The 14,330-nt window shown below is 35.1% G+C and overlaps 1 protein-coding gene across 1 annotated transcript in view; it reads right to left on the bottom strand.

The window, feature by feature from the left end:
- Positions 1-14,330, bottom strand: part of LOC149772719 (protein FAM91A1-like) — a 79,390-nt gene that overhangs the window by 46,661 nt on the left and 18,399 nt on the right. The window contains exons 6-12 of the mRNA XM_089947442.1: positions 13,300-13,390; positions 11,222-11,284; positions 10,262-10,368; positions 5,487-5,525; positions 4,490-4,599; positions 3,836-3,981; positions 1,172-1,266 (exon numbers count right to left, since the gene is read on the bottom strand). Coding sequence (XP_089803568.1) covers positions 1,172-1,266; positions 3,836-3,981; positions 4,490-4,599; positions 5,487-5,525; positions 10,262-10,368; positions 11,222-11,284; positions 13,300-13,390 — 651 coding nt within the window. The remainder of the gene's footprint in view (positions 1-1,171; positions 1,267-3,835; positions 3,982-4,489; positions 4,600-5,486; positions 5,526-10,261; positions 10,369-11,221; positions 11,285-13,299; positions 13,391-14,330) is intronic.

The following is a 14,330-nucleotide window of genomic DNA, read 5'->3' as shown; positions in this document are numbered from 1 at the left end:
CTCTTCAATCCCTGAAAAAAGACATGAGGAATTACATAAACTCTGAGTGATTCTTCAGTCCCTGAAAAAAGACACGAGGAATTACATAAATTCTGATATATATGCAAATGCAAAGATGCTGCCTGGATTTGACTGAATGGGGGATTTCTCCCCTCATCATCAAAAAAACATTTGGGGGGGGGGTGTAGAAAAAAGGTGGGGAGCGGGATTGCCACAGATCATTATTTACCCAACACTTAAATATCTTTCTTCTGTTTGGTCTCTATAAAAAATCAAGATCCGAGTCTCCCCCCTTGCTGTAAAACTTGAATTTGTTGATGGTTCCTCATCTTAATCTGTTCCTTATCTGTTTACAGTGTCATGTATTGAGAACCTCCTTTCACAGTCTGCCATCTGAATCAGCATATGTCATGTTTCTCAGCTCCACTAAGGCATGGCCAATAACAGTCAAGTCAAAATCAATAACTAATAAACATTCACTATTTTGTTGGGGTCCTTACTTTAGGGATTTTGAGACTGTTACAGATTACAATATACCTGCTGACCCACACCCCAAAAAATGAAAACAATACGACCCTTCTCCAACAATCCATTAATTTAAATACTAATGAAAGTAGAATATTTACAAGCCTTGATTTGTGACTATCCAATTAACCTTTATAAATGTGCTTGATTTTTTTCCAGGGTTGATACTATTAAACATTGCTCAGTACATGACTGTTGTTGTTGTTGCTAGTGAAAGTATCATCAATGATATAAACTGATGTGTGTGACCTTCAACTGACCAATGAAGTTGGGACTAAATTTGTACTTTTACCAAGCTACCCACTCCAATACAATGTCACTGCATTGTGCTTATCCCAAAGATTAATTTACCTAATTTCCTGAGGTCCCTTTCTTTCAATGCCTTGGAGGGGAGCATAACCCCATGGCTATAATCAATGCTGCTCCCCAACCCCACCATGTACAATTTGATCAATGGAAGTTTTCATGAAGGTAAAAAGTTTATATTTCAGGATAACAGTTATCCTAAATTTCCCAAATGTACTAAAAAAATAGAATCAGTGAATGAACTGAACACTGTCACATTTGCCAAAGATTAACTGGTAAATTCCCCATTCATCTCCAAACAACTAGCACATAAGTTTCATTAAGGGCTATTCATACTTACAGGTGACAGGTTCCCCATCATCAGGAATGCTGTTAAGGTAGAGTCAAACAGAAAAGCAATTCTCTTGGATGCACCAGACTGACCAATCTCTGTATCTGACATAGAAGAATATTTGAAATATCTTAAATTATTCTTATTTGAAACATAACTGATGCATACAGTAAATCATAATTATTCTGATGATCCCTGAAAATTCTCAGGGAATATATCAAAGAAATCAAACATATACCCACTGCTTTTGGAGTCACTATGTCTCCAAATCCTATCCACAATCTCCCTCCTATACTTCCACACTCATTGACAAGCACTGTTAATTTTTGCACCTAGATATTCTGATGTTGTTGTTGTTGTTGTGGGGTTTAACGCCATTTTTCAGCACGCGATAGGCTATACATGGCGGCCAGTATTAATGGTGGAGGAAGAACCCGGTAAAGCACCGGAAAGAACCACCGACCCACAAGAAGCTACTGGCAAGCTTTCTCACATACCCACATTGGCTGAATCCTAGACTCGAACCGCCGCAGACAGAGGTGAGATGGCAGTGATCCGTAACGAAGAGCGCTTTAGACAACTCGGCCACTCAGGGCCTAGATATTCTGACTGTATTCTACTATTATAATCTTTACCTCTCTCATGTTGGATAGACTTTATACATAAATACCTCTTCCTCAATAACTCGCACACAGTGAGGTCCACAAACATAGAAATCACTATAACCTTGGGCCTGAGTTCATCACAGACCTCCAAAATATTAAGATGTGGATGTCATCCCCATTGGACTGCAAGAAATCGGGGGGGGGGGGGGGTCTGTTCGATGTCTGAATACTTGTTTCCTAATTGGGAATGATTGTCAATAATGAGATTTTTGTAATGAAGTTGTTTGCTTTTTAAAATTGCCATTATTTTCATGATATCCATCCTCTTAAAGAATGTTAACAACATTATTCCAGGTTTTTTTAACAACAATCATGCATACATGAAAACACTGGCTATTAGGTAACTACTTTTCATTGTTAAGATTAACAATTCTTTTATAATAAAAAAAAATTTGGACATTTTTCTTTTATGACACAACCATCAACTTCAAAATGTGACTTTGTTTTCATTGTTCTATTAATAAAGTACAGATGCTGTAATTCACTGGAAGTAATGGTGAAACAAAATCTCAGTACCAATTCAGGAATTTTATCTTGACTACAAACTCTGGAACTCACTTCTCAATAGTGAACTATATCTGTGAAACAGCCCATTATTTGCCAAGTATTCATTTTACTTGGTTGACTTTCTGTCTTTGATCACATTTGTCAATGAGTAGGCTAATTTACGACAGTTTAATTAACTAACTTACCTAAGTTTAATTAACTAACTTACCTAATAATAGTAGTAACAATGTTCCATTGATCAACTGAAATGAGTTGACCTGACACAAAATGACTGCCAACTCTTGTGCAGGTAAAATTTGAATGCATTTTAACTTTTCTTTTATTCCATCCCCTTTTTTATATCATACAAACAATGTAATTCATGTGATGATAAAAGCAGGTCTGCTTTTAAATGAGTGTAACAATACAAATACTTTCTGAAGTCAGTTATCAAAACATAGTCAACAATTAATTAGGTTCTCACAGAAATGCTCACGGATATAACTGTGATACTAGATTTATCATGTTGGAATATTAGAGGTCATAATGCATTTATGATGATTACAATGAAACTGAATTAAAAAAGGAAAACATAAATTTCACTCGACAAAATTTATCTAATTGGTATTTATTATTAAAGTGATCCCATCAGCAGACATTAGTGACATTTTTATTTATAACAATTTTGTTAAATTTTGCACTGCGACTGTTAACTGAAAAGAAAATTTAACAAAATAAACATTTTCTAATCAAGCTTGAGAATTTCATGATGCTGAATCATATTTCTGGAATTAAAACCCATTCAATGATAAAACTAGTGATATATCAAGATTTTATCTGCCAATTTTGATCACGATTTCTTTACACTAAAAAAATTAGGGCCAATTTACAAGTGTATTTGCAAGTTATCCTGGCATGACTTATTGAAGTAGTGGCGTATATAGTCTCAAAGATTTAAGGGCTGTTATATTTAAACATATATGATACCCAGGGAAAGTAGTTTTTTTTAAATAAAAAAACATATGCCAGAATACTCTGATTTCACAGAGTTCATATTAAAATGATAAGAAAATTCTAAATTGCATCTATTGGTGATTACCCCAATTGAAAAGTGCCTTCCCTGGATCCCAAGTATGTTTTAATAGAACAGCCCTAAGTAAAATCAAACTATTCACATTTATTTTAATTTTCAACAAAGAACTGAGAAAGCAAATGACCCTTTCCAAACTAAGGATTCTATTAACATCTGGTCGCCATGTTGGAGAACAAGGGAATGTTTTTCAACAAAAATTCAATGTGACTGAAATTTTTCTTTATACAAATTTTTCAAAAGAGGCTGACTTGACCTGTTTGTCATTGACACGTGTACATATCAAGGATACTGAGTTCTTAGATCAATAAAATAACTAAAAGACCAATGAAATTCGGTTGGGTCGCTTCAGCCCTCCAACATGTAAAAGTAAACAACTCACAGTGAACTACTTACAATGGGAAAAGGTCTATAAAGCATCTCAAGGCATACCTATGGCAGTGTCAGGACTGCCCAGGATGTCCAGATCTGTGCTGCTTGGTGTTGACAGACTGGTAAGGTCTGCTGACTGACTGCTAGTGCTTCCAACCTCCAACAGATCATCTCGCCAGCCTAGTAGCAACTGGTCCTGGGAAGGCCTAAATGGTACATCATTTAAATCATTTTTATAATGAAAATCTATCTCTTGCACTCTCTAAATCCACAATGTGACTAATGAATGATAAATGTTTTAAAGTAGTGGATGTTGGTATGAGAGAGAGAGAGAGAGGGAGACAGAGAGAGAGACAGAGAGAGGGAGGGAGGATCACAATTTGGAGAAATTTATCAGACAGGTTAATTGATTGTTTTTGTATACTTAAATGAGACTACCCTAAATTCTTCTATCATTTTGCAGATTACTTGCTAGCATTTATTCTGTAAATGTAATTGACTATTTGTAACATACTTATATCTGACATGGATGTCAACTGAAGTAAAAATAAAATGAAAAAAAAAAAAATAATCATTTTTGAGCCTTTTTCTTAAGATAATTTTGGTGTTAACTCAAATGTCATTAAAAAAAGAAACATCCACTGAATTACTGGCTACTTTATTCACTGGATTTGTGATACGACTTAACATAAACCTAGGAGAAAGCTGGCTCACTTTTTTGACGCTGGTTTTACGGTACGCCATGAAGGATGAAGTTCCTCATCACTGTTTTCAACACCCTTCTTCTTGGCAAATCCCAGGCGACAATACATGGAGACAGCATTCTGGGAAAAACAAAAGCCCAAAATTTTACTATTTACAAGATTCTTCCTCAATTATAAAAACAAACAGAGACGACAACTCCTAGCTTTATAGAACCATCATATTTTACATGGTGATTTCAACATTATTTTAAGCATACTGACAGGGGAGCAACATCGGCTTGGTAGTTTGCAGTTCGCATGTTGAATGTTCACCAGGGTTGGATTCCTGCTATTGGAATAGTCTGCATTGACATTTATGGCATATTCTTTAGCAAGGCATATCCCCCACCCACACCTTGGAACAGTATAACCTTCAATTGATTCTGTGCCATAAAACACACAACCCACACATGTTCATCTGAGTGCTCATTTCTCTGAACATAAAAAGAGCTCACATCAACACATCAGAATAATATAAACAATAGATTTAGCATTTTAAAAAAACTTTAAAATTCATTCAGTCTGTAAGGTGACAGGGCAAAGTTTTGGCCTCTTACAGAAATACTCAACTGAAATTACTGAAAAAGATATATCTTATGTATACATAATGTGTATCCAACTGTGAATATCACAGACCAAGACCCAGAATCTCATAATGTGCTGGCAGATCAGAGTTTACTTTCTTTACAGCTTGGTGGTTACATTTGTATGTAAATATGATGGTAACTTCAGTCAGTCTGCTTAAAAACACACATACAACTATGACATAATGCAAACTTGTTCTGGTCTACATTTGTCCAACCTCAGTTTTTCCAGCACTTTTTATTATGTGCTGATGTTTGCACATAACATCTGAAATTGTACTGTCCTAAAAGGTGCAAGGGCACAGTCTGGAGAAAACACTGTACAATAATTCTTAAAAAATTTGTATAGTTAACACATGCAGATTTGATGAAATGCTGACTTACCTTGACTAACTGTAGATCAATCTGAAGAAGACTCGACAACTGAAAAATATTAATTAGCATATTTTAATGCAAATATAGTGCAGTTGTCAGATATAACATGTTTTTGCACACATATATTATGTAAACGTAAAACACATTATAAATTGTAGTAGCTGATTCAATATGCCATTAATAACACCATTATAATGTTATGAATATTTAAGTATCTATACTTTGTGCAAAATTTTCAGATCTGCAATCACTTCTACTCACAGGTCAAAGCATGCATGTGTGTGTGTGTGTTTGTGTGTGTATGTGTGTGTGAAGCCCCTAAAGCTCCTGCATTATGGCGACCCAAAGGTTCTTATTAAAACAAAACAGACTCATTCAGTAAGCAGTGTGTTCTGCTCTACTATTTACATTTATCTGTTTATTTCTGCCATTAATTCAAACATTCCCCTAAAAGTAATATGTGCTTGTAGGTCTATTTCATTGAAGTGGTGGGCGTAAAAAGTTCCCTCATCAATTTTGTACATCCGCCTTTAAATTATGTGGACATTGTCAAACCTGCAAAGCAGTCTTTGATTGGATAAAACTACCTTGCAGAAAAACTTTCAACCAATCAGACTTTGGAACACGAATAGGGTTTGTGAGGCTGCAGAAGAGTATCATTATCCACTTCATAGAAATTTACAAATTTCAGATTAATTCTCAAGCTGAGAATCATAGATATGGTGCCATGCTAAAACACAATCAGCGTATAACTAAAGGTTGCCAGTGTACTTAAATTTACCATGCCATCACATCATCACAGATTTCTCAGAGATTTGCAAGAATCACAAGAGTAACCATTTTGACTCTATTAGCTGCAGCAATTGTAACAGGCATGTGTTTTCTCCATGGAAAGAGATTTCCATGGAAAAAACACATACCTGTTACAAACTGCTGCAGCAACTTGCGTCTAATTTCAATGAATTAATTGAATTTCTCAGTTTATTAATACTGATCAGTGAACTAGAAAAGTGGTTTAATGAAACAGAGATGCCCCTTAACAGTGCTTAAAGTTGGTTTAACATTTCATGCCCCATCACTGTAGTTGGGCACAGAAATAACAGAACTCTGTTTCAGAACCAAAAAGCAAAATGAATGCTGAGATTTAACATTTTACTGGTAATGCCTTTTTGAGCTCTTTGCTTGTTTCCAGCAGTAAAGCTGTACAAATTATAACCTCTCTGTTAAAAAATAAGGCTGTATCTATTTTGTTTCAAACAAATGTTCCTAAGCAAGTAAAAGTTATTGGCAAAATATACTCTCAAAATCAGCAAGTAATGATTTGACTGAAACAGAAGAAGAAAAAAACAAGTAAAAATTTACATAAAAATCTAAAGTAGAGCTTATATTAAAATTATAATGGATTGAAAGCATTATCTCAAGAATAATTCTGAAGGATAAATGTGAATGTTATTTGAAACCAGTTGGAATAATGTTAACTATCTTTCAGATGCTGGGCATCTTGAAAAAAAAATGTAATTAATACAGAATAACAAGTAACTTCATTCAAAAAAGCACATTATTGACAAGTATTCTCAACTCAATTATAAAATGAGTTACCACCCATTTAACAGCAGATTTACAGACACGCCCTGTCCCGCAGGTTGCTCAATGTTCAGTTAGTGGAAATGCATCACTTATTTTTGGGAGGTATCAGTAACTCGCACCCTTGTTTATAGTGCAGTCAGTCCATATTTTTGGACACTGTTGTGCGAGAGTTATTGAGGAAGAAGTGTATACACAGTGTGTGCATGTGTGTCACAGAATGTTCTGTATGGTGTTAGCAAAGTTGGAGAGTCCTTAACTTGCTTTAAGAGTGTATTTGTTTATATATAAAGCTGTTGTTGTTGGTTGATTGATTGATTGACTGATTTTATTTTTAATGGCGCATCAGCACTGTAAGGCTATTTAGCACCAAACAAAATGTTATATGTATATGTTGCTGTTGGATTTTCAACATCGAATTCAATCCAAACAGAAGACAATACATTCCTTGATAAAGTAGTATAAAGCATGACTGAGATAATTTGTCTGAGATAACCAGACTGAGATATGAAAAGTAAGATTAGCAAAACAAGTAGATTTCTCTAACACATGGGTGAGAAATTACTGTCCTAGAAAAGGAAAGCAAGGCAACATTGACAAGTACTGTATTACTGTCCTAGAAAAGGAAAGCAAGGCAACATTGACAAGTACTGTATTACTGTCATAGAAAAGAAAGCAAGGCAACATTGACAAGTACTGTATTACTGTCCTAGAAAAGGAAAGCAAGGCAACATTGACAAGTACTGTATTACTGTCCTAGAAAAGGAAAGCAAGGCAACATTGACAAGTACTGTATTACTGTCCTAGAAAAGGAAAGCAAGGCAACATTGACAAGTACTGTATTACTGTCCTAGAAAAGGAAAGCAAGGCAACATTGACAAGTACTGTATTACTGTCCTAGAAAAGGAAAGCAAGGCAACATTGACAAGTACTGTATTACTGTCCTAGAAAAGGAAAGCAAGGCAACATTGACAAGTACTGTATTACTGTCCTAGAAAAGGAAAGCAAGGCAACATTGACAAGTACTGTATTACTGTCATAGAAAAGAAAGCAAGGCAACATTGACAAGTACTGTATTACTGTCATAGAAAAGGAAAGCAAGGCAACATTGACAAGTACTGTATTACTGTCCTAGAAAAGGAAAGCAAGGCAACATTGACAAGTACTGTATTACTGTCCTAGAAAAGGAAAGCAAGGCAACATTGACAAGTACTGTATTACTGTCCTAGAAAAGGAAAGCAAGGCAACATTGACAAGTACTGTATTACTGTCATAGAAAAGAAAGCAAGGCAACATTGACAAGTACTGTATTACTGTCCTAGAAAAGGAAAGCAAGGCAACATTGACAAGTACTGTATTACTGTCCTAGAAAAGGAAAGCAAGGCAACATTGACAAGTACTGTATTACTGTCCTAGAAAAGGAAAGCAAGGCAACATTGACAAGTACTGTATTACTGTCCTAGAAAAGGAAAGCAAGGCAACATTGACAAGTACTGTATTACTGTCCTAGAAAAGGAAAGCAAGGCAACATTGACAAGTACTGTATTACTGTCCTAGAAAAGGAAAGCAAGGCAACATTGACAAGTACTGTATTACTGTCCTAGAAAAGGAAAGCAAGGCAACATTGACAAGTACTGTATTACTGTCCTAGAAAAGGAAAGCAAGGCAACATTGACAAGTACTGTATTACTGTCCTAGAAAAGGAAAGCAAGGCAACATTGACAAGTACTGTATTACTGTCCTAGAAAAGGAAAGCAAGGCAACATTGACAAGTACTGTATTACTGTCCTAGAAAAGGAAAGCAAGGCAACATTGACAAGTACTGTATTACTGTCCTAGAAAAGGAAAGCAAGGCAACATTGACAAGTACTGTATTACTGTCATAGAAAAGAAAGCAAGGCAACATTGACAAGTACTGTATTACTGTCCTAGAAAAGGAAAGCAAGGCAACATTGACAAGTACTGTATTACTGTCCTAGAAAAGGAAAGCAAGGCAACATTGACAAGTACTGTATTACTGTCCTAGAAAAGGAAAGCAAGGCAACATTGACAAGTACTGTATTACTGTCCTAGAAAAGGAAAGCAAGGCAACATTGACAAGTATTGTATTACTGTCATAGAAAAGGAAAGCAAGGCAACATTGACAAGTACTGTATTACTGTCCTAGAAAAGGAAAGCAAGGCAACATTGACAAGTACTGTATTACTGTCCTAGAAAAGGAAAGCAAGGCAACATTGACAAGTACTGTATTACTGTCCTAGAAAAGGAAAGCAAGGCAACATTGACAAGTACTGTATTACTGTCCTAGAAAAGGAAAGCAAGGCAACATTGACAAGTATTGTATTACTGTCATAGAAAAGGAAAGCAAGGCAACATTGACAAGTACTGTATTACTGTCCTAGAAAAGGAAAGCAAGGCAACATTGACAAGTACTGTATTACTGTCCTAGAAAAGGAAAGCAAGGCAACATTGACAAGTACTGTATTACTGTCCTAGAAAAGGAAAGCAAGGCAACATTGACAAGTACTGTATTACTGTCCTAGAAAAGGAAAGCAAGGCAACATTGACAAGTATTGTATTACTGTCATAGAAAAGGAAAGCAAGGCAACATTGACAAGTACTGTATTACTGTCCTAGAAAAGGAAAGCAAGGCAACATTGACAAGTACTGTATTACTGTCCTAGAAAAGGAAAGCAAGGCAACATTGACAAGTACTGTATTACTGTCCTAGAAAAGGAAAGCAAGGCAACATTGACAAGTATTGTATTACTGTCATAGAAAAGGAAAGCAAGGCAACATTGACAAGTATTGTATTACTGTCCTAGAAAAGGAAAGCAAGGCAACATTGACAAGTACTGTATTACTATCATAGAAAAGGAAAGCAAGGCAACATTGACAAGTACTGTATTACTGTCCTAGAAAAGGAAAGCAAGGCAACATTGACAAGTACTGTATTACTGCTATTAAAATAAAACTTCAACCAGTTCTCCATAAATTCTGAGATCAAGGAATTACTTTTCAAAAAAGTTTACATTACAAATGTCACTAACTCATTTAACATTTTTTGTGATCAAATACAACAGCTTGGAAGTAAATAATTTCCAGCAAGTCAACAGAATTTAGGATGATGCAATTGCCAGTGGTTTGATTAAATGACCAAAACTAAGTGTCAGTTTATGTCAGTTTAACTTCAAATTTACCTCAGCAACTGTTGTGTGTTCATCAATTGAGACAAATATTTTATATAGGAGGGTCTCGAAGTAATCTCCTAGTACTCTATTCATTACAAAACCTTCTAGAGGTGGCACTGAAAAAGAGGAAGTATAAAAATTTGAGTTTAATGGTGGCTCAAGTCTTGCAACAATAGTGTCAATATTTCCACCACAATGCTGAGAATGAAACACTGGGACGTCATAGTTATCTTCCCCTTTTATGCAAATAAAGAGCATGTCATAAACATGAAGGCTGAATATAAAGAAACAAATTTTAAACCATTCTAAGTGGATTTTTGACTGACCTGTTCAAGTTTGTAGATTTAATTGTGGACAAACCCATAAAATCACTTGCAGCTGTTTTCAGAAGCAACAATAGTTACCTGCATGACTTACCATCCAGACTGCAACCCAAAATTTGTAATGCCAAATGCATAACAAAATCTATCTGGCCTCCTGTTGTAAATTGTATACAAAGTCTGTAATTGCATTTTTGTATATTTGACCCCTTTACACTCTTCATTCCCATATATCCTAAGGGAGATACTAAAATCCATACTCTTCTTGCAAATGGTTATTAAATTAACAAGTTATATACTAGGTTTGGTGAATTTCCATTCAACAGTTTCATAAGAGATAGGGACAGACAGATAAATTGGTGGGGGTATCCAAATAACCACCTACACCTATATGAAAGTGTGGGGATAACTTGATTGGGCTTGGAATGGGTGAGAGGCTGAAAAAATAGATCAGATTTTAGTGTACAGTTGTCAAATTAATGAATTTTTCTACTACAGGTAAGACAGACTGTCAACTGAAATTTGATGGGTGGGTGTTTAATAAAGTATCTTCCAACCCTTGTCCAACCATCTATACTCCTGGACAACACTCTAAAAAAATCAGTTGCTCTTATTATGATGTTTTCAAACCCTTTTCGAACATATTTACCTATTATACAATCTTCATCATTAATTGGAACATCTAGATATACAAGGCCTTTACGATACAGACCTGAAATCATAAAAGCATTAGGTCATAATCATGTACATGTTTACAAATGTGTTTGTTTAAAGTATCTGCAATATTGTCATTTATCTGTAACTTTTTCAGAAACAGCAGCAGTAATTTTGTCAAAGAATTTATGGAAATACAGAATACATAACTTCAGATATTTCCCAATATATGTAGAGCATGAGCTTGACAACGAAAAAGGAATTTTTTAAAAAATCAACAGAAAATTGATTTGAGAAGTTAACAAAGTATTGAATGACTTGTTTGTCAGTCAGATGTTGTTATTATGCAATAAAAATTCCAGTCAAATCTGCTACTACACCACTTCCTCAATAACTCACTATCAATGGGAGGGTGTGAAACAGCGTGACTAAAATTCTGACTTACTGAGGTTGCTGGAAACTTTTTTGATGTATGAGAATTATAATCTCCTCTGTCCTACACCAACAGTCATATAATGAATTTTATTACTAATGGATATTAGATCAGTCAATGAAAGTTACTAAACTGATAACAGACATTTAATATAAACCAGTCAACAAGCAGTACTCACAGATTCAGGCATCCATTAATTGCCCTCTCTCAGCATCAAAGTGCATGTATTCAATGTAAGCAAATGAAACTATTAAAACCAAAGCTTAATAGTTAGAATAACACCTGACTACCAGAGCCAAACCTATCAAATGATTTATATTGGTTGATTACTCAAGATAGCAATTGTAATGCCACCATACACGCTGTAAATATGACAATGACAACAAAACTATGTTTGATAGAACTAAGAAACATTCAAATGATGATCAAAACTATGCCATTCTGAGGAATAAGTTGAAAATTGGTTTTCCATGTTTGCTACGGAGGCCACACCACTGCAATAGGAACCACACTGTACATAACTTTAGTAGATTATGTACTGAGAAATATTCCTACCAAGTTTGGTACTGGTTACTTTACAATAATGATTGTCTCTAAAGTTATTGCAAATAAGCATACGATGTATGATCTTAAAGTCCATATCCCTTGCAGTTTGTGGACCACAGTCTATCAACGTGTCTATGACAGCCTTTTCCAGTGCTGCACAAACTATTAAAACCAAAGCTTAATAGTTAGAATAACACCTGACTACCAGAGCCAAACCTATCAAATGATTTATATTGGTTGATTACTCAAGATAGCAATTGTAATGCCACCATACACGCTGTAAATATGACAATGACAACAAAACTATGTTTGATAGAACTAAGAAACATTCAAATGACGATCAAAACTATGCCATTCTGAGGAATAAGTTGAAAATTGGTTTTCCATGTTTGCTACGGAGGCCACACCACTGCAATAGGAACCACACTGTACATAACTTTAGTAGATTATGTACTGAGAAATATTCCTACCAAGTTTGGTTGAAACTGGCTTGGTTGTTCTAGAGAAAGTCAAAAACAGATTTTTCACCTGGTTGAAAGAAGCAATACTGTTGCTATGGAAACAACTAAAACAAACTTTTGATAGAGCATATTTGCAGGAACTTTCTTACCAAGCTCGAATAAACAAAATGACTGCATCATTTGGAGAAGCTGAAAATGCATTTCTATATGGCTGGTATGAAAGCCAAATCTATATTAAAGAATCCACCCCCATACAGTTTTGGTAAAGCATGTGTTAAGAAATAGTCTAACTAAGTGTGATGGAAATAGTCATATCTGTTCTTGAGAAGAAGTCAAAATTAGGTTTTCCAAATCGTTACTAAGTCATTGGGTAGCCACCCTAGATACAATTTGGCACAACATGCTATAACATATGTTACGATAATGTCTATCGAAATTGCCTACCATTCTGGAGAGTTGAAGACAGGTTGTCCATAAGGTAATGCACGCCATAGCATTGCTAACAGGAAGCCTTGACAAAAATGTGATAAAGCATGTCATAAGAAACCGTTTTAAAGAATAAATTGAGAAAGTTTCTCCATCTGGTTACTTTACAATAATGATTCTCTCTAAAGTTATTGCAAATAAGCATACGATGTATGATCTTAAAGTCCATATCCCTTGCAGTTTGTGGACCACAGTCTATCAACGTGTCTATGACAGCCTTTTCCAGTGCTGCACAAATCTGAAAATGATACATGTAAATAAATTAAAGAAACTTTGCTGTCATCTCTGACAAATGCCCAATTTAGACCCAAAAAAAATCCTACCAATCTACCAAATTCATCTTGAAACTTTTGCACAAAGTTTTACGTCAACCCAGTGATGAAATACAAATGTTACAATAAAAAACGGTCTACAAATAAAAAAATCTACAAAAAATTCTTGAATGCCACTGCTGTATGTTACCGTCTATTTTCTTTCCTTTCAAAAACATCTCTCTATATTACTGGTAGATTGTTAATGCATTAATGCCTATTGGAAACTTGAATTTTAGGACATGAAATTAAAAAAAAAACATTAAATGACAAATATTTTTTCAGGTAACTTTTATCAATTTGTTAAGTCATTTGTGTTTTGATTAGGAAACTTAAATGGCAGTGGTTAAGCACAAACCCCATAATTGCATTCATTCATTTGCGTTGCAATCAGAAAATTTGAATAGTAGTGATCATGTGTACAACACCTTAACCACTGTGCTACAGCATCTTTGCTAGCCAAGGTTCCGATATGATAGCTCTATCTAGACCTTGGCAGATCAAGAAGATATACTGGTGCTTTGTCCTATCAATATCTACTGGATTTCATGAGTTGCCTCCCGTAGTTGGGAATGCCTACTAACCATTTATGTGGTGCATTGTACATCGGCTGAAAATGTTGGGGGCAACTCAGTTTTGACTGGATGTGGTGGCTTGCTGCCACATCCAATAAAATTCAGAGATTCGAAGTACAGAAATATCTGCTCGATAAGCCAAGGTGTAGATAGGGTTATCACATCTGAATCTTGGCTAGCCAAGATGGAGCTACAGTGGCTCCCTTAAAAGTGATAGACAAAAGAATAAACTATATAATAATGATGAGTGAACATTTCAGGACCAAAATAAAATGGCCATTATGAAAAAAAG

This window comes from Sinohyriopsis cumingii, unplaced genomic scaffold (assembly GCF_028554795.1).
Source record: "Sinohyriopsis cumingii isolate HCF-2022 unplaced genomic scaffold, ASM2855479v2 utg001196l, whole genome shotgun sequence".
Classification (NCBI taxonomy): Eukaryota; Metazoa; Mollusca; class Bivalvia; order Unionida; family Unionidae; genus Sinohyriopsis; species Sinohyriopsis cumingii.
Note: the sequence above shows the minus strand (reverse complement) of the source record. Positions and strands in the feature narration are given on the sequence as shown.